Raw genomic sequence first — 23,450 nt, 5'->3', positions numbered from 1 at the left:
ATTGTTAGGCATGTAAGTAGGTCAGACATTGTGTTGAATGATTGTGCTTCATCTTTTGCCATCTGGCAACATGAATCAATGTCAGCGGGATGCAAAATAGGACTCTGCAAAGGTGACCTTGGTGACAGGATTGGGCCATGGAAAGCAGCCTGTTAAGAGGTTACCTGTATTTATAAGGACAAAAACCCCACCCCCCACCCGCTGCATGATGGATTCCTCCCAGTGAGCTGAAGCTCTCTGCAATCCTTGATCAGAAGAGGCCGAAAAACCTCTGATGCAAACAGTGTGGTCTGAGTAAAGTTCACTTCCTGCTTTCCCCAAACAATTTCAACCTCCTTAGCTGGGGGGGAAGAGTGTCTGAAAGCGATCCCTGGTCCACTATAGATTCCTGGTCTGTCTGTCTCCCTCCCTCCCTCCCTCCCTCTCTCTCTCTCTCTCTCTCTCTCACACACACACACACACACACACACACACACACACAAAACCTGTGTCCTCAGGTTGTTGAATAGGCTGAGTAATTTGGCCAGTGAGAATGACTCTCCCATCCACTTCAACAGGTTACTAAGCTGGAAGGGTTGTTGGGGCTATGCACCACCGAGACCTTTTCACCCCAGACCTATCCTTGTTATCAGTGGAAGCCACTTGCAGGGGACCTTGAATTTCTGAGCAGATAGATGTGCAAACATGTCCCATTGCTCGGTCCCTGCTCCTGCCAACCTAGCAGTTCAAAAGCACGTGCAAGTAGATAAATAGGTAAGGAAGGTAAATGGCGTTTCCGTGTGCTGCTCTGGTTCGCCAGAAGCAGCTTAGTCATGCTGGCCACATGACCCGGAAGCTGTACGCCGGCTCCCTCGGCCAATAAAGCGAGATGAGCACGCAACCCCAGAGTCGGTCACGACTGGACCTAATGGTCAGGGGTCCCTTTACCTTTACATGTGCGAACCCAAGACAGGAACTGGGGGAAGTAACCCTCTGAGAGGAAAGGGAAGCCCTCCTCCGGAGGAACCACAGCTCTTCCTCACTCATACGCTGTGCCCACTGGGTAAAGGTGAGATTTCAGCCCATTCTCTTGATATTCTGTGAAGGAGTACACTGGAGAGTGTAGGTCAGGATATGAAAAGAGTTAAGACTGTAAAGAAGGGGTGGCCTCCAGGTATTCCTGAACTACAATTCCCATATCCTTGACCACTTGCCATGCAGGCTGGGGCTTATGGGAGTTGTAGTCCAACATCTGCAGGGCAAGATGTTTAAGTGTGGTGTGGAGTTATGGACATGTGAGAAAGAAAGACTGAAGGGGACTTGGAAGGAAAATAATGTATTTTTAAAAAATTGTACCCTGCTCATCTGACTGGGGAAGTCTGTGGCTATTGTGCTGCAGGAAGTAAGAAACAGGGAGTATCAAATTAATGGTAAGGACCTTTAACTGGCAAGTGGTGATTTCTGGAAAGAGTAGTAGCCAGATTCTGAGTGCTGTCAAGCCATTTTATCCCATTAGCAAGGTGGAATTCAAAGAAGACTCAGTCTAAAACATCTAACTGCAGTGGTGGAAGCCCTTAGTATCTAAAATAAGAACTTATGGGCTTTATTCAAGTACAGTCTTCAGGCCTTCAGAAATAAATTTCAGCTAAGTACTAATGGCATCTCCACCTCTGAGTCCTAGTCTCAATAATGTCTTTCACAATTACCATTCTCATTTAGAAACAACATCAGTTAAACCAGTAGGCAGGGCCAGTCCAAGACATTTTGGCATCTGAGGCAAACCACAGAGGTTTCCAGCCAGGGAAGAAGGGTTGATTGAAGATCTACATTGGGATCTGCTGCCCCTGTAGGTTTTGCCAGTGATCTGGATCTTAGCAAGACAGAAGCTAACTCACTCAGTCCCATATTTTAATCATAAGCATATACACAAATCTACAGGCTGGATTGTCTGATCTTTTCACACCACTACCCAACAAGTTCATGGATACAGAAATAGCAATATTGTCTGCATATTTATGTGTACACATTCAAAGATGACTGCTGGCTGCTTTTCTCTGAGGTGCGACTGCATGCAAAGGTAGCCAGAGCTAGCTCAGTTTCTGCTTATTACTTAGAAAAAAAGGAATAATTCAAGGCAGCACACATTTTGAAAATGATTCACCAGGGTGCCTTTTGACTTGGTTAACATTTGCCAACACTATCAGGATATATCATTTTGTATTTCTGCACCACATCTTAGTTATTGTTCTGTGAGCCAACCATACACATACAGTAAAGCAACAAACAAAAATAAGATAGTGTTCAGAATTGAACATAAGCAAGCCATAGCCTGACAAAGACTCTAATGTTTTACTTTTTGGTGATGGTTGGTCCTGAAAGGAAAAGCTGCTGTCAGCAACTGTCAGCAGTTGGACTGCTTCTGTGTTGAATGTGGCCGTGCTGGTGCAGAACGACTATTGTGGATTCATAATGAAAATCCCCGCAGTACCCAAGCTGCCTCTGTATCCCAGTTTCATTAGCACTGTTCCGCAATGAGGGGTGCAGCGAGTGATTAGGGGGTTAGGGACAAGTGAGAAGAGCAGGATTGATGTAGAGACTTGAATGATGCAAAAAACAACAAAAATAGCCTGCAAAAGTGAGATTCTAAAGCTCCCCTTCATCTTAAATCCCCCCCCTCAAATCTGTTGTACCAAACACTCTCCACTTTCATTAAAAGCAAAATTGGACCTCGTGTAGGCAGATGTGTTTGCTGTTTATGTGTCTGCCCTGTTCGTGTCTAATATGAGATGGGGGAGTGTACTTCTAACATCAGAAGGAAACACATAGGTGTGTGGAGCTGAATCCACTCGCATTGTTCCACTCTTTTCTCTCTGCCAAGTTTCCTATGTCTCATGACATCCCATGCATGTTTTTCTCATATATGCATGTATCTGAATATTCACACATTGCTCTAGCCATGCAGGTTCCAATGCCAGAACTGAGATGGAATGGGGCAGGGAGAAACAACTGAAGTACAGTGGTACCTTGGATTAAGTACTTAATTCATTCCGGAGGTCCGTTCTTAACCTGAAACTGTTCTTAACCTGAAGCACCACTTTAGCTAATGGGGCCTCCTGCTGCTGCCGCGCTGCAGAAGCACGATTTCTGTTCTCATCCTGAAGCAAAGTTCTTAACCCGAGGTACTATTTCTGGGTTAGCGGAGTCTGTAACCTGAAGCATATGTAACCTGAAGCGTATGTTACCCGAGGTACCACTGTAATGTATGGAGGTGATGCAGAGATAAGTTCAGCTTCCCTTAGCCACATACCCCTTTTCATGTGAAAATTAGACACAGTTGCACTCATTCATATGCAAACAGGGCATACGATGAAGGACAAACATGGCTGCCACACATATAAGAAACATTTCAGGTGATCTTCTGAAGCGACATGGAGGTGAACTTGGTGACATGTATAGACTTGCATGGGAAAAGAGTGTCCAGTCACCTTTTAACTTGGATTCTATCTTTTGTATTGGCTTACCTGCGAGTAAGCCCCATTGAATTAAATAGGGTTTGTCTCTGAATAGACATGGTTAAGATTGTGCTTCAACAGATTCAACAATGGACCAGAGTTTTCCGACACAAATGCAAAAGGGTATGTAGCAATGGCATAATGTAATTTAAGAGTACATGAGGTAAAGGCACATCTGGAACACTCACTTATGTCTAGAAATGGAAGAGTTAGATATTCTATATGGCAGGGATGACAACCTGTCTGGATGACTTTGGTTGGAGTCCAACTTTTTATCAACCCCAGCCAGCATGGCCAACGGTCAGTTCTGACAACATCTATTTTTTTATAGTATGTAATGAATTTTAATATTTTTAACTATTGTTGTGTTGATGTTTGTGTACAGGCATGGTCCTCACAATAAACGGATTTGTTGTTGGTTTTGGCTTCAATTTTTTAAAAAAGTGATATTTATTAAAGTTTCAAAAAAAAGGTTACATAAATAAAAAAGAGAGAAAAAAAGAAAAAAAGGAAAAGGAATAAAAAGGAAAAAAATACAAAATACAGAAAAAAGATAGAAAACACTTAAAAAACACATCCGTCTTTCCATGCCTTACATTTCATTTCCTTACTTCCCTGACCTCCTCACACCTCCCTTTTTTGTATTCCAGTTCTGTTAGTAAATTCAGCAATTCCTTTCCCTCTTTGTTTTTGTCTTAGCCCTTTAACTTAATATATTATAACTTCGGATTTTCACCTGTTAACAATCCATTTTTACATACCCCTTTATAACATTACTGCTAAAACCACTTAACTTCATTCTGACATCATTCTAACATTCATTAATTTTGCAGTATTTCTGTAGGTAGTCTTTAAATTTCTTCCAATCTTCTTCCACCGACTCTTCTCCCTGGTCTCGGATTCTGCCGGTCATTTCCGCCAGTTCCATATAGTCCATCACCTTCATCTGCCATTCTTCCAGAGTGGGTAAATCTTGTGTCTTCCAATACTTTGCAATAAGTATCATTGCTGCTGTTGTGGCATACATAAAGAAAGTTCTGTCCTTCTTCGGCACCAATTGGCCGACCATGCCCAGAGTTCTGACAACATCTAGAGGACCACAGGCCACCCCTGCCCCACTCTATGAATTGTTTTTCCTGTCCTGTTTTCTACCTTGATAATATAAGCCTACTCCATTTTCTCTTGCTGCTGTTTAGTCGTTTAGTCGTGTCCAACTCTTCGTGACCCCATGGACCAGAGCAAGCCAGGCACGCCTGTCTTCCACTGCCTCCCACAGTTTGGTCAAACTCATGTTGGTAGCTTCGAGAACACTGTCCAACCATCTCGTCCTCTGTCATCCCCTTCTCCTTGTGCCCTCAGTCTTTCCCAACATCAGGGTCTTTTCCAGGCAGTCTTCTCTTCTCATGAGGTGGCCAAACTACTGGAGCCTAAGCTTCAGGATCTGTCCTCCCAGTGAGCACTCAGGGCTGATTTCCTTCAGAATTGATAGGTTTGATCATCTTGCAGTCCATGGGACTCTCAAGAGTCTCCTCCGGCACCATAATTCAAAAGCATCAATTCTTCTGCGATCAGCCTTCTTTATGGTCCAGCTCTCACTTCCATACATCACTACTGAGAAAACCATACCTTTAACTATACCAACCTTTGTCGGCAAGGTGATGCCTCTGCTTTTTAAGATGCTGTCTAGGTTTGTCATCACCTTTCTCCCAAGAAGCAGGCGTCTTTTAATTTCGTGACTGCTGTCACCATCTGCGGAGATCATGGAGCCCAACAAAGTAAAATCTCTCTCTGCCTCTATTTCTTCCCCTTCTATTTGGCAGGAGTTGATGGGACCAGTGGCCATGATCTTAGTTTTTCTATATTTCCTCTATTAATAAGATTCAGGGGTCTCATGAAACCATTCTATCAGTGCTATTGTCCTGCAGGTGCACTCCATATTGAAAATGATAGAAGTATAATATCCTTTGTGCAATAATGTAATAATATGCATATTGTGGAAACAGTAGCATCTGTGTATAGTAAAACCAATAAAACGTGCTCATTTAAATTACCCTCTAATGTGTCTCTAAGGAAGAAAGCCAAGAATGACTCATATTACTTTTTAGTTAATGGGAAATGGAATATGTAATTGCTTGTTTTACTTAATACTACTTTTCTGTTGCCTCAAATGCACTTGAGTTTATTTTAGAACTTACCTTCTCAGCTGAGCAAGTGCCAAATCACAAAGAATAATTTTAAATAAGTAGACAAATCAACAGCTGTGCTGTCGTAAGGGGTCCTAGCGATGCTTGATATGAAAAAAAGGTTGTGTAATTCCTGTGTGCATGATAGGACTTCCTTTGTCACCAACCCAAGCACTTACTTACCATAGATAGATTTAAGAGGAAGTTAGACAATTCATGGAGGATTGGTCTGTCAGTGGCTATTGGTTATCATGCGGCCAAATAGAACCTCAATGCTCACTTACTAATCTTTGTAATAAAATGCTTCATCTTATTAAGATACTTTTATTGAAATTTTCAGTTTTATTTTGAGCAGCTTTGGACATGTTGTTGTAAAGAAGAAGAAACAGCAGCTGTGTATAGATTTCAATTTCCAGCAAGAATAGGAAGGGCAGCAGTCAATTTTAGACTTCCTTAATACGTACACCGTCATACACTGTGTTTTCTGTTTAGAAGATTGTTTTTTGAAATGTCAAGGGGCAGACCTCTTAAAGTCAAGAGGCTAAAGATGGGAGTCCAAGATGATTTCTGCTTCTAAATTAGTCACGATCCCTGCAGCTCCAATTGACATAATGTCAATTTCAGGCAACAGGAATTTAAAGAAGATGCAGTAGGGTCAAGTAGCCTTTACTCATTTATTTTTCTTTTCATGGGTTGCATAACTGGATTGACTTGACGTGTGTATATTCATTACCATAGAAATTTGTTTTTTTAAAAAAGAATAGAAAGAAGTTTATGCACAGTAAGGGCTGTGTGTGTCCTATTAGTTTTATTAGTTTATTAGATGTTATGGTTGCAAAACTATTGAGTTGGCTATTCCCAGCTCCTGCTCAATGTGCCCCCAAAGTTTGCAAAACTGGTATGACAGAGACCATGGCAATACACAGCTTACACACAATAAATAATTAGAACATGGTAGTACATGATAGAACATCACAGATACAGCTGGTGCAATGAAGCGGTCTCTAGCTTTTGTTTGTTCACATGACTTCCCTAAACCATGCCAGTCAAGGATGGAATTGGGGAAGGGCCATTGCTCAGTGGAGTAACAAATATTTTGTTTGCAAAAGGCCTCTGGCTTCAGTCCCTGGCATCTCAAAGTAGAACTGTCGATCTGCAAGGGATCCCAAAGTTGGTAAAATGTAGTCTTTTTATCAGATTTCTACCACTATTATTTCTACCCAAATAACACCGACACATAAGGAAACCAGGCATTCCTATGCACCTACTCCAGATTAATGAAGAAAATTTTGTTTCTATAGAAAGTATTCTTTCCAAGACATGCCCGCCCTTAGTAGTCCTTGACTTTACCTGTCCAAGAGCACTGCCTCTGACTTGGCAATCAAAATGATGGATGGTTATATCTTCTACTGTGGAGATTGCCATTATCCCCAGGGCGGGGGAGGTATCTTCTTTCCTGTTGAAACTATTCTCTCTGCACTCGAAAATAGATTTGTAACTTGAAGAAAGCGCTGTCACATTTTGATGAGTTAGAATGGACAGAGCGGTTTCATTGCCTGGATATGCATGCCAACCAGAGAAACGTCGAAGAGGTGGCATTAAAGATGTGTTCAATGACCTTTTTGTTGTTTGTTAAGCACAATGATGAAATATATATTGTTATTATTATTATATCTATGTTTGTGTGTTACTAGCTGTTTTGTTTAAAATGTCATATTCTAGTTTAGAGCAATTGCCATTCTCCTAAAATTAAAACGATCCTTGGTTTTGTTTTAAAGAGCATAGAAGAACCAGAAGTAGAGGAGGAAAAACAGAAGTAGAAATGGAGTATGAGACTAGTGAAAGTGAGTGAAACATTTGCCTTTCTTCTTTAGCAAAACTAACAACTCTCATTTTGTACATATTGGTAGGAATCCTAACATAATAGCCATTGATTCATCCAATTCCTCCCCCCCCCACCCCCGATACGCACCTTTGCATGTTTAAATTCCTGATGTTGTTTGTTGGTTACTTGACAAAGTCTATCACTGATTATTCTATTATTTTTTCTGTTAAGAAACTTGTGCTGTTTTGAAGTTCCACTGCCTGCAAACTTCAACGCTTCCGTTAATTCCCACCTTTACAATGAGCAATGCACACTATAAATATATGCAATTAATGATAATTAAGAGGGCTGTGGAGGGCAGGTAGAATTGAGATCAGGAGTAGTACTTTTTTTTTTATGCTGTATGGCCACGAACTTTATAATTACGATTTTGTTCCCACTTCAGACAAGTACTTGAAATGGTAAAAGGAAACTTGGAGGTCATATCAAGTTAGCATTTTTGAAGTGATTGTGTGAACTCTGAGTATCAGGCCAGGACCCGGGAGACAAAGGCTCACGTCCCCACTTGACCCTGAAGGTCATTGGGTAACCTTGAGCCACTCACTGCCTCTCAACCTCACCTTCCTCACAGGGTTGATGTGCAAAAGAAACTCCCTTGCAAAAGAAATGGGCTACCTGTGGATAGAATTAATAGGTAGGCTTAGAATAATTGATGAAAGTCACTTGCTGAAATATTTTGGAATCAAATAATCTGGAATAGAGCAGCCCAAGGGAACGAGAGATGTCAGAATAGAAGAGAGAAAGAAAAATCATGTATAACAGAAGCAAGGAAGTCCTGTGAAACAGGGTTTTCTGCATTTTGAAATGAGAATGAAAAATCTCCAGAATGTCTTGCTAGGAAGAGGGAACTCTCAAACCAGCACTTGAAACTGGTGTTGTTGTGTTTTGTTGCTTTGTTTTAAATAAGCCAAAAACATCACTATGCTCTGTAGCTCAGTGCCTTGAAACTGGAAAATAAGCGGCTCAGTGAAATTCAGACAATGTTGACATCAGCTGCATGCTGCTTTCTTTGCAACACCGCCCTTCCATGAAAATAGAGATTAATATTTCTACTGTATGTATCCCAAAGTAATTTGCATACTAACAAAGCATGGCACCCACATGGTAAAGTAAGTCCTTGCTTCACGTGATTTTGAAAGCCTTCGATACCTATCCCATGACACACTGAGTAGCCATAATTTGGCCCCGACAATTATGGAACGGTTCCCTTGTGACTAGTCCTCTTTTCGTAATGTACTGCTGGGGATGCTCTGCTTGCAATTACCAGATGGAATGGCATTAAACTTGTCCTGTCAGGGCCCCACTCAGTGATAGAGCATATGTTTGCATGTAGGCATTTCCTATGTTCAGGCAATGATATTTCCACTTTTGAAAGGATAGCACAGCTGGTAAAATCTCTCCCTGAGACTAAATGGTGATGTTCAATGCGAAATTACCTAATTCGGTATACAAACGTCTCCATCTCATAGCTATGCAATGAATCAAGTGCTGTTTCTCATGAACTTTTCTTTCAGAGGAAGTCTGAGATTTTCAGTGCTGGATTTATGTATAAGCTAAACAAGTTATAGCTTAGGGCCCCACTCTCTTGGGGGTCCCCAAAAAAAATTAAAGGAAAAGAAACCTGGATGTACATTTCCAAAATATAAGATAAAAAACAAATAAAATAAAACCTACATATGGCAACAGTGTTTTGTGTTGTGTAGGCTCCTATTTGCTATGTGCAAATGGCTTTAAATAACTATTAGGTCAATAAATTACCATATAGCATATATTCAACACAAGAAACAGTGACAATTTGTTGTTGACAAAGGACAGCTGGCCATATAAAGGGCCCCATTACCTTCAGTAGCCTCATCAGTAGCCTTTAGGGCCTCATCAAACCTAAATCCGGCCCTGGAGATTTTGCACGCATGCAGTCAACATTCAGCAGACCAGGTGCCCCAAGGCAACTTGCTTTGCAGGTTAATTGCACAGAAGCTTTTGGGACAAGTCCATGTACCAAAATGCACAAAAAATGTCTATTTTAGGATGAAATACATTGAGATAAAATGATAGTTAAATGTGTATGTTGGCTTAAGTACGAATTTTAATGCAGAGCTATTGTTTGTTTACAAATGATAGATAGATAGATAGATAGATAGATAGATAGATAGATAGATAGACAGATTAGATAGATTAACAAGGAAACTACATGGAATGCATTTTTTAAAAGAGCACATGTGAAATTGCATAGATGGATCTTCACTGCGTATCTCAAGAGCTGGTAGTGGCAGCTACCTTATTTTTCGCTCTATAAGACGCACCAGACCACAAGACGCACCTAGTTTTTGGAGGAGGAAAACAAGAAAAAAAATATTCTGAATCTCAGAAGCCAGAACAGCAAGAGGGATCACTACGCAGTGAAAGCAGCAATCCCTCTTGCTGTTCTGGCTTCTGGGATAGCTGCGCAGCCTGCATTCGCTCCATAAGAAGCACACACATTTCCCCTTACTTTTTAGGAGGGAAAAAGTGAGTCTTATAGAGCAAAAAATACGGTATTTGCCATCTGATGGAGGAAACTCTGGCACATCTCATATAATGTCATTAGCCCTGCACGCTAATGGGAAAGGAGAAATGATCTGTTGATAAGAAAGCTTACAAAGAACTATAGCTCGCTGGCAGAGCACATACCTAGGTTGCAAAAAGTCTCAGGTTCAGTCCCTGGCAACTCCAGGCAGGGTTGGGAGGGACTTCGGACTTAAACACAGGAGAACCATTGCCTCTTCGTGTTGACAATACTGAGCTTGATGGACCAATAGTCTGACTTAGTCAAAGGCAGCTCCCTATGTTCCTAAATAGCTCAGAATACATCCTAATGCAGTTACTATTTATTTTCCAAGATAGACATTACACAGAAGCAAATTTGGGCTGAAACTCATTCTTCCCTAGGCAAGGGAGCACACACTGTTGTTTCCTGAGAAGAACCATTAATAGCTTGAGGGAACTGTTAGAAAAAGCTTCTCTTCCACCTTCCCTGAGGCTGCTTAAGACACGTGTGACTGACTGTGGAGCTTGTGCCATCAGCTTCCAGTCAGCTTCAGAAGGCTCTGCCTTCTACACTTTGTGTCATTTCTGTTTTAGCCTTTTAAAATTGTAAACTAACTTGGGTGCCTTGGCAGAAAGGTGGAATATGAATGCAGTAAATAAATAAAAGCAGAAATAGCGAGCAATTTTAGAATAGCCTCGATTTAGAGGTGCCATGGGAAGCAAGCTAATATTTGGGGGGAAGATGTGAAATTAATATTGAAACATGTGTTTCAGTACAAAGTACGGCCATTTTCTTTCACATTTAATGCCAGTATATACTGCAAAATTCTTATGTATGTCTGTTCAGAAAAGATCACATTAAATTCAATGGGATTTGCCCCTGATAAATTTGCATAAGATTGTAGTACTTAAAAGTGATTAACTTCTGTTCAGTATGTTTTATTATTTAATCCTAAATTTTCGTTAAGCTGGATGCCTCACAGCTAGACTGTGAGGAAGACTAAACATAACATAGCTTGTGTAAAAATAATAATAATCTGGAAATAATTTTGTGAGGGATTTCTTTTTGGTGAATACTAGTATTAGTTTCTTTTTGGGGGAAGCAGTTATTTAGTGTAACACTGTCCATCACAGATAGAATAGGCTCCCCCCATCTTTAGTTTTGATTAGGTAGAAAAGGCATTCAGAGAAGAAGAAGAAGAAGAAGAAGAAGAGTTTGGATTTGATATCCCGCCTTTCTCTCCCTTTAAGGAGTCTCAAAGCGGCTAACATTCTCCTTTCCCTTCCTCCCCCACAACAAACACTCTGTGAGGTGAGTGGGGCTGAGAGACTTCATAGAAGTGTGACTGGCCCAAGGTCACCCAGCAGCTGCATGTGGAGGAGCGGAGACGCGAACCCGGTTACCCAGATTACGTGACTACCGCTCTTAACCACTACACCACACTGGCTGTGAAGGAAATCACAATTTTTTAAAAAAGAAGATCCAGCCAGAGCCTTTTGAATTCCACCTGACTTCTAGCCACACTCCTTGGTTTATTTTTATCCTATTAGCAAGTCAAAGGAGTCCCGTGGAGCTGACAGAGCCTTTACCAGCATCCTTAAGCAACTGATGGATGCCTCAGAGAACAGCCAAGCCATTTCCATGATATATTTCAGTAGCAAGAAGGTCTTCATAAATATATTGCATGGAGAAATCAGTTGTGCCTTTGCACTGTGCCTTCCACTGCTCTCTCAGTTGCCCTCCATGTTCCCAGGCGAAAGGTGGCAATATCTCCCCCTGCTTCTGTTCAGGAAGCAAGCAAGGATATAGATAGGAAGGGCAGGAGAGGCTCAGCTACTTACAACAAATGCTCATGTGGAGAAGAAACCAAGCCCTGATCCCCATCACAACAAACTAAGCAAATTTTGCACAACCCAAACTACTTACATATGAGCAGTGCTCTTTTTCAGGACCCAATTTCCAACACTAGCTAGCTAATTTCCAACACTAGCTAGCTGATTTTCCAACACCCAATTTCCAACACTAGCTAGCTAAGTCCACAAGCAGGGCATGAAGGCAACAGTCCTCTGCCTTGCTGACTTCCTCTAGCAACTGGTGGAATAAAATGAACTTGCAAGGTAGCAGCCATTGATAGGCTTCTCTTCTAGGAATGCATTCAGTCCCCTTCAAGAAGAACATGTAAGCCCCGACGACCATCACCAAATTCTGTAATGGTTCATTGTATGAAGAAGTGCTATTGTTTATGTCTCTTGGACTCACTTGAAAGCTTCTTTACAGAAGTTTCTGCATGCAAGGAACCTCAGGAAATTCCTCCCAAATAGATCCACATGTGGTTGGGGATTGCTGGCCATAACAGAATTACCTGCAGGCTGATCAGCTTCCCCACATGATTGGTGCATGCATTTAGGGAAACATACAGGGAGTGTACATGTGAGATAGTTTGGGTCATGAAGGTGTGTATGACCCCAAGCTTTGAACGTCTGCATTTGTGGCCCTCAAATTAATTCCATAAAAAATGTAGAAGGCTCTGCTTGTCATGAACATGGCTTTTCTCATAGTCATCAGGGCTGTGACATGTTCTGTGTTGTCGCTCCATATCCCAATACGTGTGTGACCAGCAGTAACATAAAACAGAGTGTGAAATGAGCAGGTGGGGAGGCACACGAGTCTCCTCTGCTTTGTTTTTAATAAGGAAAAATAATTTATTTTGGCATCAGCCTCTCATTGATACTTCCCAACATGGAATTTTTCTAAGGGAAAACGAGGCAGTGTTTTCCTGTGCTGTCTTGTGGAAAATACGTAACAGCGCCATGGAGAGCTTCTCCTCATTTGTGAATCACTGGATGTGGAGCTGTGATAGCACTTCCACTAGTTTAGCATGAGTGTGTTCTTCTAGCCGACATTTGGAAAGTAAAGGTAAAGGGTCCCCTGACCATTAGATCCAGTCGTGACCGACTCTGGGGTTGCGGCGCTCATCTCGCTTTATTGGCCAAGGGAGCCGGCGTACAGCTTCTGGGTCATGTGGCCAGCATGACTAAGCCGCTTCTGGCGAACCAGAGCAGCACACGGAAATGCTGTTTACCTTCCCGCCGGAGTGGTACTTATTTATCTACTTGCACTTTGACGTGCCTTCAAACTGCTAGGTTGGCAGGAGCAGGGACTGAGCAATGGGAGCTCACCCCGTGGGACATGGGTGGCGCTGTGGGTGAAACCAGAGAGCCTAGGACTTGCCAATCAGAAGGTTGGCGGTTCGAATCCCCGTGACGGGGTGAGCTCCCGTTGCTCAGTCCCTGCTCCTGCCAACCTAGCAGTTCGAAAGCATGTCAAAGTGCAAGTAGATAAATAGGTACCGCTCCAGCGGGAAGGTAAACGGCATTTCCGTGCGCTGCTCTGGTTCACCAGAAGCGGCTTAGTCATGCTGGCCACATGACCTGGAAGCTGTACACCGGCTCCCTCGGCCAATAAAGCGAAATGAGCGCCGCAACCCCAGAGTCGGTCACGACTGGATCTAATGGTCAGGGGTCCCTTTACCTTTACCTTTACCCTGTGCTGTTGTCTGCTGAAGATTGGGTCTCTCTCTCTCTCAGACACACACACACACACACACACACACACACACACACACACAGTGCTGCTGCTTTGACAAATAGCATCTGAGATAGAATTTTCAGCATAATTGTTTCCCTTTGTGCCATTTCTTTTTTAAGGCACTCGCCATCTGCGCACTGGCCTCCCTCTTTTGTCTGCAGACTCCACAGATAAATTTTGCAGGCTGGGGGGGGGGGGGAGTTGGGAGGGCTAGAATTTTGCACAACAGAACAACATGTGTAGTTTGGCCCTTATTGGAGCACATCATCTTCTGAGCTTTGCCTAAGTAAGGGCACTTAAATTAAATAAGAGCCACAGTAAATGTCATGATCCAATACTAGGAAGTATGCCATAATTTACTCCGGGTGCACGTTGTCGCGTATGACAATATGTGCTTGATAGATCTGGAATTCTGCCTGGTGTGCTGTCATCTTCCGTATCTGACTGCGGCACAGTTTATGGGAGAGGATAGTATTTTGCTTGGCAGATTGTGTTTTAACATCTTTATTTTCATGCAACGGCTCTTAAAATACAAGATGTAAAACACATGGCGCACAATATGGAAGACTGCCTCATCTTGCCAACAGTGTGTTGTTTTGATTCCTCTAGAATTGTCCACTTCCAGCTCCCTTAAGCTTCTTCTGCTTTTGGGCCTCAACAGATCATGGAATAATAAAATTGTGAAGAGATGGATCTTGATTCCCCCTTGGGTTTCTGGGGAAACCTCAAATCTAGCACAGAGGAATACACGCCCTGTTGTTCTTTATCAAAGGATGCCCCGGCATCCAGCCAGTTGATGTGGGAAAATATATGTGCCATTTGTCTCTATGGTGAGCTCCTAAGACTTGTAAACCACAGTTCTCAACTGGCCAGTTAAAGCCATCAGCTTAACTAAGGAACTAGTTTGGCTGGTTTCCTCTTAAAGATTCTGTCCCAAATACACAAGATCACAGGTTCGGAAGGGATCCAATTGACCCTCCAAACCCACAATAGTGTGTATACATTCTAAAAATCATAGAGCCTCAGCTTTTGCCTCAACACATTCTAGAAAACAAAGAGCCTCAGGTTTTGCCACAACACATTCTAGAAAACATAGAGCCTCAGGTTTTGCCACAACACTGGGAGCCAGTGTGGTGTAGTGGTTAGGAGCGGTAGTCTTGTAATCTGGGGAACCGGGTTCGCGTCTCCGCTCCTCCACATGCAGCTGCTGGGTGACCTTGGGCCAGTCATACTTCTCTGAAGTCTCTCAGCCTCACTCACCTCACAGAGTGTTTGTTGTGGGGGAGGAAGGGAAAGGAGAATGTTAACCGCTTTGAGACTCCTTCGGGTAGTGATAAAGCAGGATATCAAATCCAAACTACTACTACTACTACTACTACTACTACTACTACTACTACTCTTCTTCTTCTTCTTCTTCTTCTTCTTCTTCTTCTTCTTCTTCTTCTTCTTCTTCTTCTTCTTCTTCTTCTTCTACACTTCCTTGGGCTGTCACCTATGCCCTCTCACGACATAACTGCCTCTGCAGCTGCTACCTTTTTCCTAAATAGCAAAGCTTATTGCCTCCGCAGTCACCCGTAGCAAGTCTTCATTTATTCATTCAAAGTTAAAACAGTTTCCAAAGATGTTTTATAGCCCCACCAAATCTGTAAGGGTTTCTTCTGGAACGCTCCCAACACTTAGAACTGAATGAGGAGGGATCTTTAAGGGTGCAGAAAACTTGGGAAATCTACATGCAAAGCAACAACAACAACAAAAAACACCTTTCCCCCCTAATCTCACACAACAAGCTTGGCATGTGGTTAGTTCAAGCACATTTCATACCCACAGAGCAAAAGGAAACAGGCCAACAATAAGCTTATCTGTGTGCCCCAGACCAATTTTCAAGGTTTTTTCTTTCTTTCTTAGCGTTGTACACATTTCAGACCAGAAATACAGAATGTCTACATCTCCCAAATGAAAAGCTTGACAGTTACTTTTGTTGCCACTTGCTCCATGTCATCTCAGCTCCCGGACAGCACCAGCTATTCCTTAGGTCAGTTTTCGAGCTTCTATCCAAGCAATCCCAAAAGCATTTAAGCTAATTGTGCTTTCTTCATATCCAGGGGGAATAATAGCTAACTGCTTTGGGAAGTATTATATTTCCCTATAGCTTCCTGTGGTTGAAACTCTTGCTATATTAGGACATGTTCCTTACTTTCTAGGATAACCTACTTATTAATTTATTAACCTTATCAGCAGCTATGACACTCCAGAGGCTGGCTTTAAAACTACCCTACTTCTTCATGGCCACATTTTGTAGCTGGGCACCTGACAGGAACTGTATACCTTTCTCCAAACATGTGTCAAGGGCAAGGCAATCATTCCTTTAAAAAAAATTATATAGAATTATTTTCGTCCAAGCAAAGTAAGCAGACATACGGTGAAGGGACGAATCCACAATTTGCAATAAAAACTGAATTGAAAGCACTTTAAATTCAGATTAAAATCATATTATCTAGATTTAATGTTTTAAATTCAGTTTGGGTTAAAAACCTATCTCAGTGATTTTGTACATTTTCTTAAATACGCTTCACTATCTTTTCTGGATGTACAGTGCAGCTCAGCATAACCAAAAATTATCTACAGCACTGGACAACTTTTGATTTTCAGGATTTGGGCATGTATGAGGTAATGCAGCAATTTGTCTAGATAACGCTGGCTCAGGGATCACCAGCCTCTTTGGGACCAGTGGGTACATGTTGACTTTTGAGAAAGTTTTGGGGGTGCCCATCACGAAACAGCTGCTATGTGGGGGTAGCATGAGGCAGAAATAGAGAGACAGCTACCAGCACCAACTTTACTCTTGCCATGGGAACCCAGCTATGACTTGCTGGCCCTAATGATGGAGATCTCTCCCCACCTCTCTCTCTCTCTCTCTCTCTCTCTCTCACACACACACACACACACACACACACACGCTGCTAATAGCACCAGGGATCATTCCTCAATACCAGGAAAAAAGATACAAGCTAGCCACACCACACTCACTCTCACTTCACAGAAATCGCCTAGGTACCTGCACATTTTGCTACCTAACTTTCTTTGCTTTCCTGACAATTTCCAGTAAAGTAGGAGGGTGGTGTAAGCAGTTCAAGTGCAAAGCGAGGTGAATCCAAGCCAGCGGCGTAGCGTGAGTTGTCAGCACCCGGGGCAAGGCAAGTAATTTGCGCCCCCTAACCCGGGGCAAGGCAAGTAATTTGCGCCCCCTAACCCCTAACCTGCCGATCTGAGGCGAGTTGCCGCTGGCGCTGCCGCCCAAACGACGCCGCTTGCCCGGAGGAGGAGGGGGGCAGAGAGGCGAGGAAAATGCAACATGGCCCAGCAGCTGCAGCAGCACCGGCGGAGGCGGGGCTATGAGGAGGGGCTGCCTGGAGCGTCCTCCATGGCCCTGACGCGCTGGGACCGCGGCGAGTGCTGAGAGCCGCTGCCTGCCGGACGCCTTCAGCCCGGGGGCGCGCACAGCTCGTCGGTTCCGCGAGACATGCGGCTCTGCTACAGCCTGCGCCCAAGGCTCTTCGGCGACTCCGGAGGCAGCGAGCGCGCCCCCCCAGATGTTGCGCCCGGTGCGGCCGGCCCCCCTTGCACCCCCCACGCTACGCCACTGATCCAAGCCCATGCTTAACATCACCAAACTGCTTCTTCCTAGTTAGTTTTCAACTTTATAGGCACTATAGACCTAATGTTACTTGTGAACTAGGGAAATCTGAGTTCACCTCTCTTTTTTGGCACACCCTAATTTCTTTCCCATCCTGCTCCCTCCTATAACCATCAGAAACATCGCAAAATACATCACCTGCAATTAATCATCAATGATATGGTTATATTAATTAACTAGCTTACACCCAAAAAAACCCCACCACCTATGATTAAGTGAAATTAATTATTTGACATTTTCTATGGCTGTTATTTAAATATCTTTGACAATATCTACTTTGAAATAATAAGTCTTTAGGCTATCTGTTAATTGCTGCACTGTAGAAATAATCTTTATTTAAATTTATATGCAGTAAAAATTAACGCGAAGTAAAGTGAGCAAAGGAGGTTTGTTCAACCTTTGGAAAAAGAAACAGATCACTGGAAATGAGCCTGAGAACATTTTCTATTCCTATTATTTCTTTCTATTGCATATTCAAGAAACATTTCTTGAGTAGCAAACACATTTTGTGTTTGTGTACACATGTGTTTAACATACTATGGAAATCTCTATTGCAGTAATCTCTTTATACAATTATAGCTGTTTTATGTGCTTTTGTATTTGTTGGGAATCTTGTCACATAGATTCAGAGGCTTCTTGTTTCTGTGAGCTCTCTTGACGTGCCCATGAGCCCTTCCCACCCATTCCAAACCACTAGGCTGGGAAGGAAGACAGAATTAACTATGTGGGAATCGGCCCATACCAAATAGTTGACTGAGAAAGCCTGAATGACTGTTGAACCCAAGGACTTGCTATCTCAGTTTAAAATTAGTGTCAACAGATTTCATGCACAAAAATGGAGGAAGCAAATATTTGGATTTTTGTGCACTATTTGACCACAACTGCAGCAAATTCAGCAGTGGCAGCAATTTTTGGCAGCTAATTTAGCAAGGGGGCAAATGGCAGGCTGCACGAGGCAAATACTATACAGTGGTACCTCGGGTTAAGTACTTAATTCGTTCCGGAGGTCCATACTTAACCTGAAACTGTTCTTAACCTGAAGCACCACTTTAGCTAATGGGGCCTCCCACTGCTGCCACACCGCCAGAACACGATTTCTGTTCTCATCCTGAAGCAAAGTTCTTAACCTGAAGCATTATTCTGGGTTAGTGGAGTCTGTAACCTGAAGCGTATGTAACCCGAGGTACCATTGTACACAGCTCATGGGCTATATATCGCTTACCTATGACTTAAAGTTTTAAAGCCCGGAAAACTCATCCCTACCATTAAAAACTATTAAGACAACCCTGTTATTCCACAAATTAATCAATGATCATATTAAAATGTTGTATTTTAATAGAGCTAAGCCAAAATGTTGAGCAGATATCTCTCTCCCCAAGAAATACACCTCCTTTTGGGCCTATTTTCCCTTCACTATTGCAAAAGGGTAAAAAACTGTTTATAACAGGGTGCAAGTGAGGTGGAGATGGGATTGAGGCAACCAGGTTGATGTACACTTTCCCAAATAAGATATATACAGTGGTACCTCGGGTTACATACGCTTCAGGTTACATACGCTTCAGGTTACACTCTCCACTAAGCCAGAAATAGTGCTTCAGGTTAAGAACTTTGCTTCAGGATAAGAACAGAAATCGGGCTCCGGCGGCGCGGCAGCAGCAGGAGGCCCCATTAGCTAAAGTGGTGCTTCAGGTTAAGTACAGTTTCAGGTTAAGAACGGACCTCCAGAACGAATTAAGTACTTAACCAAAGGTACCACTGTACATAGTTGACCTGTTGGGACAGGGTGTCTTTGACTAGAGCTGAACTAGTGTGAAAATATTGCTAGCACAGAGTAGTGAGACCGGGAGCATTGCCTGAGCAGTGAAGCTGTGTTCCCTCTCCTCCCTTCCCATTCAAAGTGAGAGCAACGCCTTCAGTCTGGAGTGGTACAGCCCAGACGGTCTTTTAATCCTGCTCTGTGAGAACAAGGCCCCTCAGCCTTTCCCGTCTCCTTGTCTTCGTGCCTGTCCACTCTCTGCCAAAAATACTACGGATACTCCCAGCGATGCCTAACGTGGCAAGCTGTACAATGCCATCTGCAGATTCCTCTGCCCAAATGTAAAAAGAGATACTATGCCCAGGAGCACAATTACGCTTCAAGACTTCCTCCCGCTATGTTGCAGACAAGAGGCTTAGCATTCTTCCAGGAATACTGGCTCTGCAGTATGACTTGTCATTCAGTTCAGGGGTGAGGAAAAAAAGAGGATTTCCTGGGGACTACAGCCACTTTGCATCTGATTATTGAAATAGCAATATTCAAAAGGGGTGTGTGTCTCTGTGTGTCTCTGTGTGTGTTGGTGATGATCAAGTGCCTAATTCAAGGGACGAGAAGTCTGTTTAGTATTCCATTCATGCATTCTGGATGCTGGCACGCAGCTCAGATTCCTCTGAAACTCCGCTTCCAATTTCTGCTTTTCAAAAGTAGGTTTCTAGCTGTGCTCATTTGTCAAAAGAAGTTTGCCAATGTGCAGCCAGTGTCATCAGAAGAACACGCAGCAGCTGAAAGATGTTTTGGATTGGCTTTTTGCAATCAGTCCTCCCACACTGACTCCCTTACCTAATTTGCTTTTTCTTCTTCTCCCCTGCTTTAAGACAAAAACAACTACCAGGGTCGTATGTCACATCATTTTGCCTTCAGACACCAACATTCTGTTTTAGGAGGGGAAAAAATTAGCAAAACATTAATGGCCTTTCTACTTCATTAGCTGTGGTCTAAACCACTGAGCCTAGGGCTTGCCGATCAGAAGGTTGACGGTTTGAATCCCCGCGACGGGGTGAGCTCCCGTTGCTCGGTCCCTGCTCTTGCCAACCTAACAGTTCGAAAGCACGTCAAAGTGCAAGTAGATAAATAGGTACCACTCCAACGGGAAGGGAAATGGCATTTCCGTGCACTGCTCTGGTTTTGCCAGAAGCGGGTTAGTCATGCTGGCCATATGACCCAGAAAAACTGTCTGCTCCCTCGGCCAGTAAAGCGAGATGAGTGCCACAACCCCAGAGTCGTTCGCAACTGGACATAACTGTCAGGGGTCCTTTACCTTTACTTCATTAGTAGTCAGTAAAATAAATGTGAGGTCCTGGTTGCACTCCCCAATTGAGATCTGCAATTATCACTTGATAAACCCTGGCCAAATAAAGCAGCTGCTGCAAATCTAAGGTGCTGGGTGTCATCACCTTAGCATTATCTCACAGTTTAAAGCAAGTCAAAGGACAAGTCCATCCCTTTGGGTCCGCCATGTTTTGTTTTCTTCACATGTATCCAGTCAGTGTCATTAGCCCAAGAGCCAAACATCTTCTCTCTTGATACAGTTTCTGTTAAGGGTATTGCATTTCTCCCACACTCAAAATACACGATGCTTCTCTTACAGCAGGCATTGCAACTGCAGTGTGGCTTGTAGATACCATTGCTACAGAAACCAAGTTAATTGACAGTGTGAATGATGCTGTCTCCCAATATTCCTTCCCTTTCCTCTTTTTATGGCTTTAGAAGAGGAATGGGGAATGTATGACCCATCATATGTTCTAGGAGTCCAACAACATCTAGAGGGCCACATTTCCCCCAAACATTCTCTTGAGGCTAAATTGCTCCAGGAAGAAAATCACTCATCTAGCTTATGCTAACAGGGGTACGACTGCCACCATTGTCACTTTGCAGACCTTTTCCTTCATTTTGTTTCAGTTCATTCTTCTTGTCTTGCAGGAGATGGGCTGTCCAGTTAGGTCGGGTAAATAGCAGAAGAGAAGGAATATTGCATTGTTGTCCTGCAAAGGGACAATGTGACATAAAGCAAGAATAATGCTGCCCAGAGTGTTTGGAGAGGCTAAATTGAGCCTGTCGTCTCACCTGAAGGCTATATATTCCTCACCTTGTATGTGTCTGTATAGAAGAGGAAAAACCTTACACAAATACTGATCACTGCATAGGCAAAACATGAGGATAAGTTGCAGCAGTTTACATTTTAGGCAATTCGATTTAGCATTTGCCAACATAAGTATGAATGTCTTCAGTCTCTTCCCTCCCACCCCCAAAGCTGGCCAGTATAGTAACATAATTTTAGAAAGCCTTTCAAAGAGTCATTAAGTTGCATGCTTCTACTTGGCAGTTGTGTCTAGTAGGTTTTACTGCCTGGAAAGCGTACATAGGTTTGTACCTTAAAAGTGAGAGATGACTTGTATGCATGAAGAGACATGGGCAGTGGTTTTGTGTTGCTACACAAAAGGAGCTTAAAAACATATTGCAGTGTATTTCAGAGGCTAGGGTGACTGTTGTTGATTTAATCCTTTGTTAGGTGCTAGGGGTGTTGGATGAGCTGTAAGCTGAGCATTCAATGTGTCTGTTTGACAGTGATCATTTTTAAAAAGGTGTCATGCTGCTTTGTGGTCAGTTAAAATAAGTGTTTGTGTCACCCTTCACTAGCCAGGCACAGCACAGAGCTTAGATGACTTGGAAATATTTTGTTGTCTGTGCCTCTAAAGGTAAAGGTAGAGGGACCCCTGAACATTAGGTCCAGTCGTGATCGACTCTGGGGTTGCAGCTCTCATCTCGCTTTATTGGCTGAGGGAGCCGATATACAGCTTCCGGGTCATGTGGCTAGGATGACTAAGCTGCTTCTGGTGAACCAGAGCTGTTTACCTTCCCGCCGGAGTGGTACCTATTTATCTACTTGCACTTTGACATGCTTTCGAATTGCTAGGTTGGCAGGAGCAGGGACCGAGCAACGGGCGCTCACCCCGTCACAAGGATTCAAACCGCTGACCTTCTGATTGGCAAGTCCTAGGCTCTGTGGTTTAACCCACAGTGCCGCCTGCATCCCTGTCTGTGCCTCTAGGCTTCCCCTAATTGTTCAGCAAAATTTGAAAATGGTCCTCTAGCAGGAGCATCCAGGATTTATTTCCCCCTGTGTCCATCAGTGGAAAGATATTCTGCACATAATCTGTGCCTAATCATTTCTCTGTTTATAATTCTTTAAAACAGATTTGCACAGTTGTTATTATTGGAAGGTAGCTTTGGCTAGAAGATCTATGCATTCTATGTGTCTTTCTACATTCATCCATTCTTCCTTAAAAAAAACCCCACACACTTCGGGAACAGGTTGAGAAGCACAGAGGAGGCAGGAATTCTTCTCCCATTCAGATTTTAATCTAAACTGGAGTGCCTGGAGGCGGTTGGAGGTTGGATGGCGGCTAACAGATTGAGGTTGAATCCTGACAAGACAGAAGTACTGTTTTGGGGGGACAGGAGGCGGGCAGGTGTGGAGGATTCCCTGGTCCTGAATGGGGTAACCATGCCCCTGAAGGACCAGGTGCGCAGCCTGGGAGTCATTTTGGACTCACAGCTGTCCATGGAGGCACAGGTCAAATCTGTATCCAGGGCAGCTATTTACCAGCTCCATCTGGTACGCAGGCTGAGACCCTACCTGCCTGTGGACTGCCTCGCCAGAGTGGTGCATGCTCTGGTTATCTCCCGCTTGGATTACTGCAATGCGCTCTACGTGGGGCTACCTTTGAAGGTGACCCGGAAACTACAACTAATCCAGAATGCGGCAGCTAGACTGGTGACTGGGAGCGGCAGCAGAGACCACATAACACCGGTCTTGAAATACCTACATTGGCTCCCAGTATGTTTCCGAGCTCAATTCAAAGTGTTGGTGCTGACCTTTAAAGCCCTAAACGGCCTTGGTCCAGTATATCTGAAGGAGCGTCTCCACCCCCATCGTTCTACCCGGACACTGAGGTCCAGCACTGAGGGCCTTCTGGCAGTTCCCTCACTGCGAGAAGCCAAGTTACAGGGAACCAGGCAGAGGGCCTTCTCGGTAGTGGCGCCCTCCCTGTGGAACGCCCTCCCACCAGATGTCATAGAGAACAACAACTACCAGGCTTTTAGAAGACATCTGAAGGCAGCCCTGTTTCGGGAAGCTTTTAATGTTTGATGTATTATAGTATTTTAATATTCTCTTGGAAGCCGCCCAGAGTGGCTGGGGAAGCCCAGCCAGATGGGCGGGGTATAAATAATAATAAATTATTTATTATTTATTATTATTATTAT

General features: G+C 43.4%; 1 protein-coding gene across 3 annotated transcripts in view; it reads left to right on the top strand.

Annotated features, from left to right (window-relative positions):
- Positions 1-23,450, top strand: part of PLCB1 (phospholipase C beta 1) — a 479,313-nt gene that overhangs the window by 448,275 nt on the left and 7,588 nt on the right. Inside the window, exon 32 of one of the 3 annotated variants that reach the window (XM_083495892.1) lies at positions 7,453-7,518. The exons of the other annotated variants lie outside the window; for them this stretch is intronic. Within the exon in view, the coding sequence (XP_083352018.1) occupies positions 7,453-7,494 (42 nt within the window). The 3' untranslated portion in view covers positions 7,495-7,518. The remainder of the gene's footprint in view (positions 1-7,452; positions 7,519-23,450) is intronic. 3 annotated transcript variants of the gene reach the window in all.

Source organism: Podarcis liolepis (genome assembly GCF_965112155.1).
Source record: "Podarcis liolepis genome assembly, chromosome: 3".
Classification (NCBI taxonomy): Eukaryota; Metazoa; Chordata; class Lepidosauria; order Squamata; family Lacertidae; genus Podarcis; species Podarcis liolepis.
Note: the sequence above shows the minus strand (reverse complement) of the source record. Positions and strands in the feature narration are given on the sequence as shown.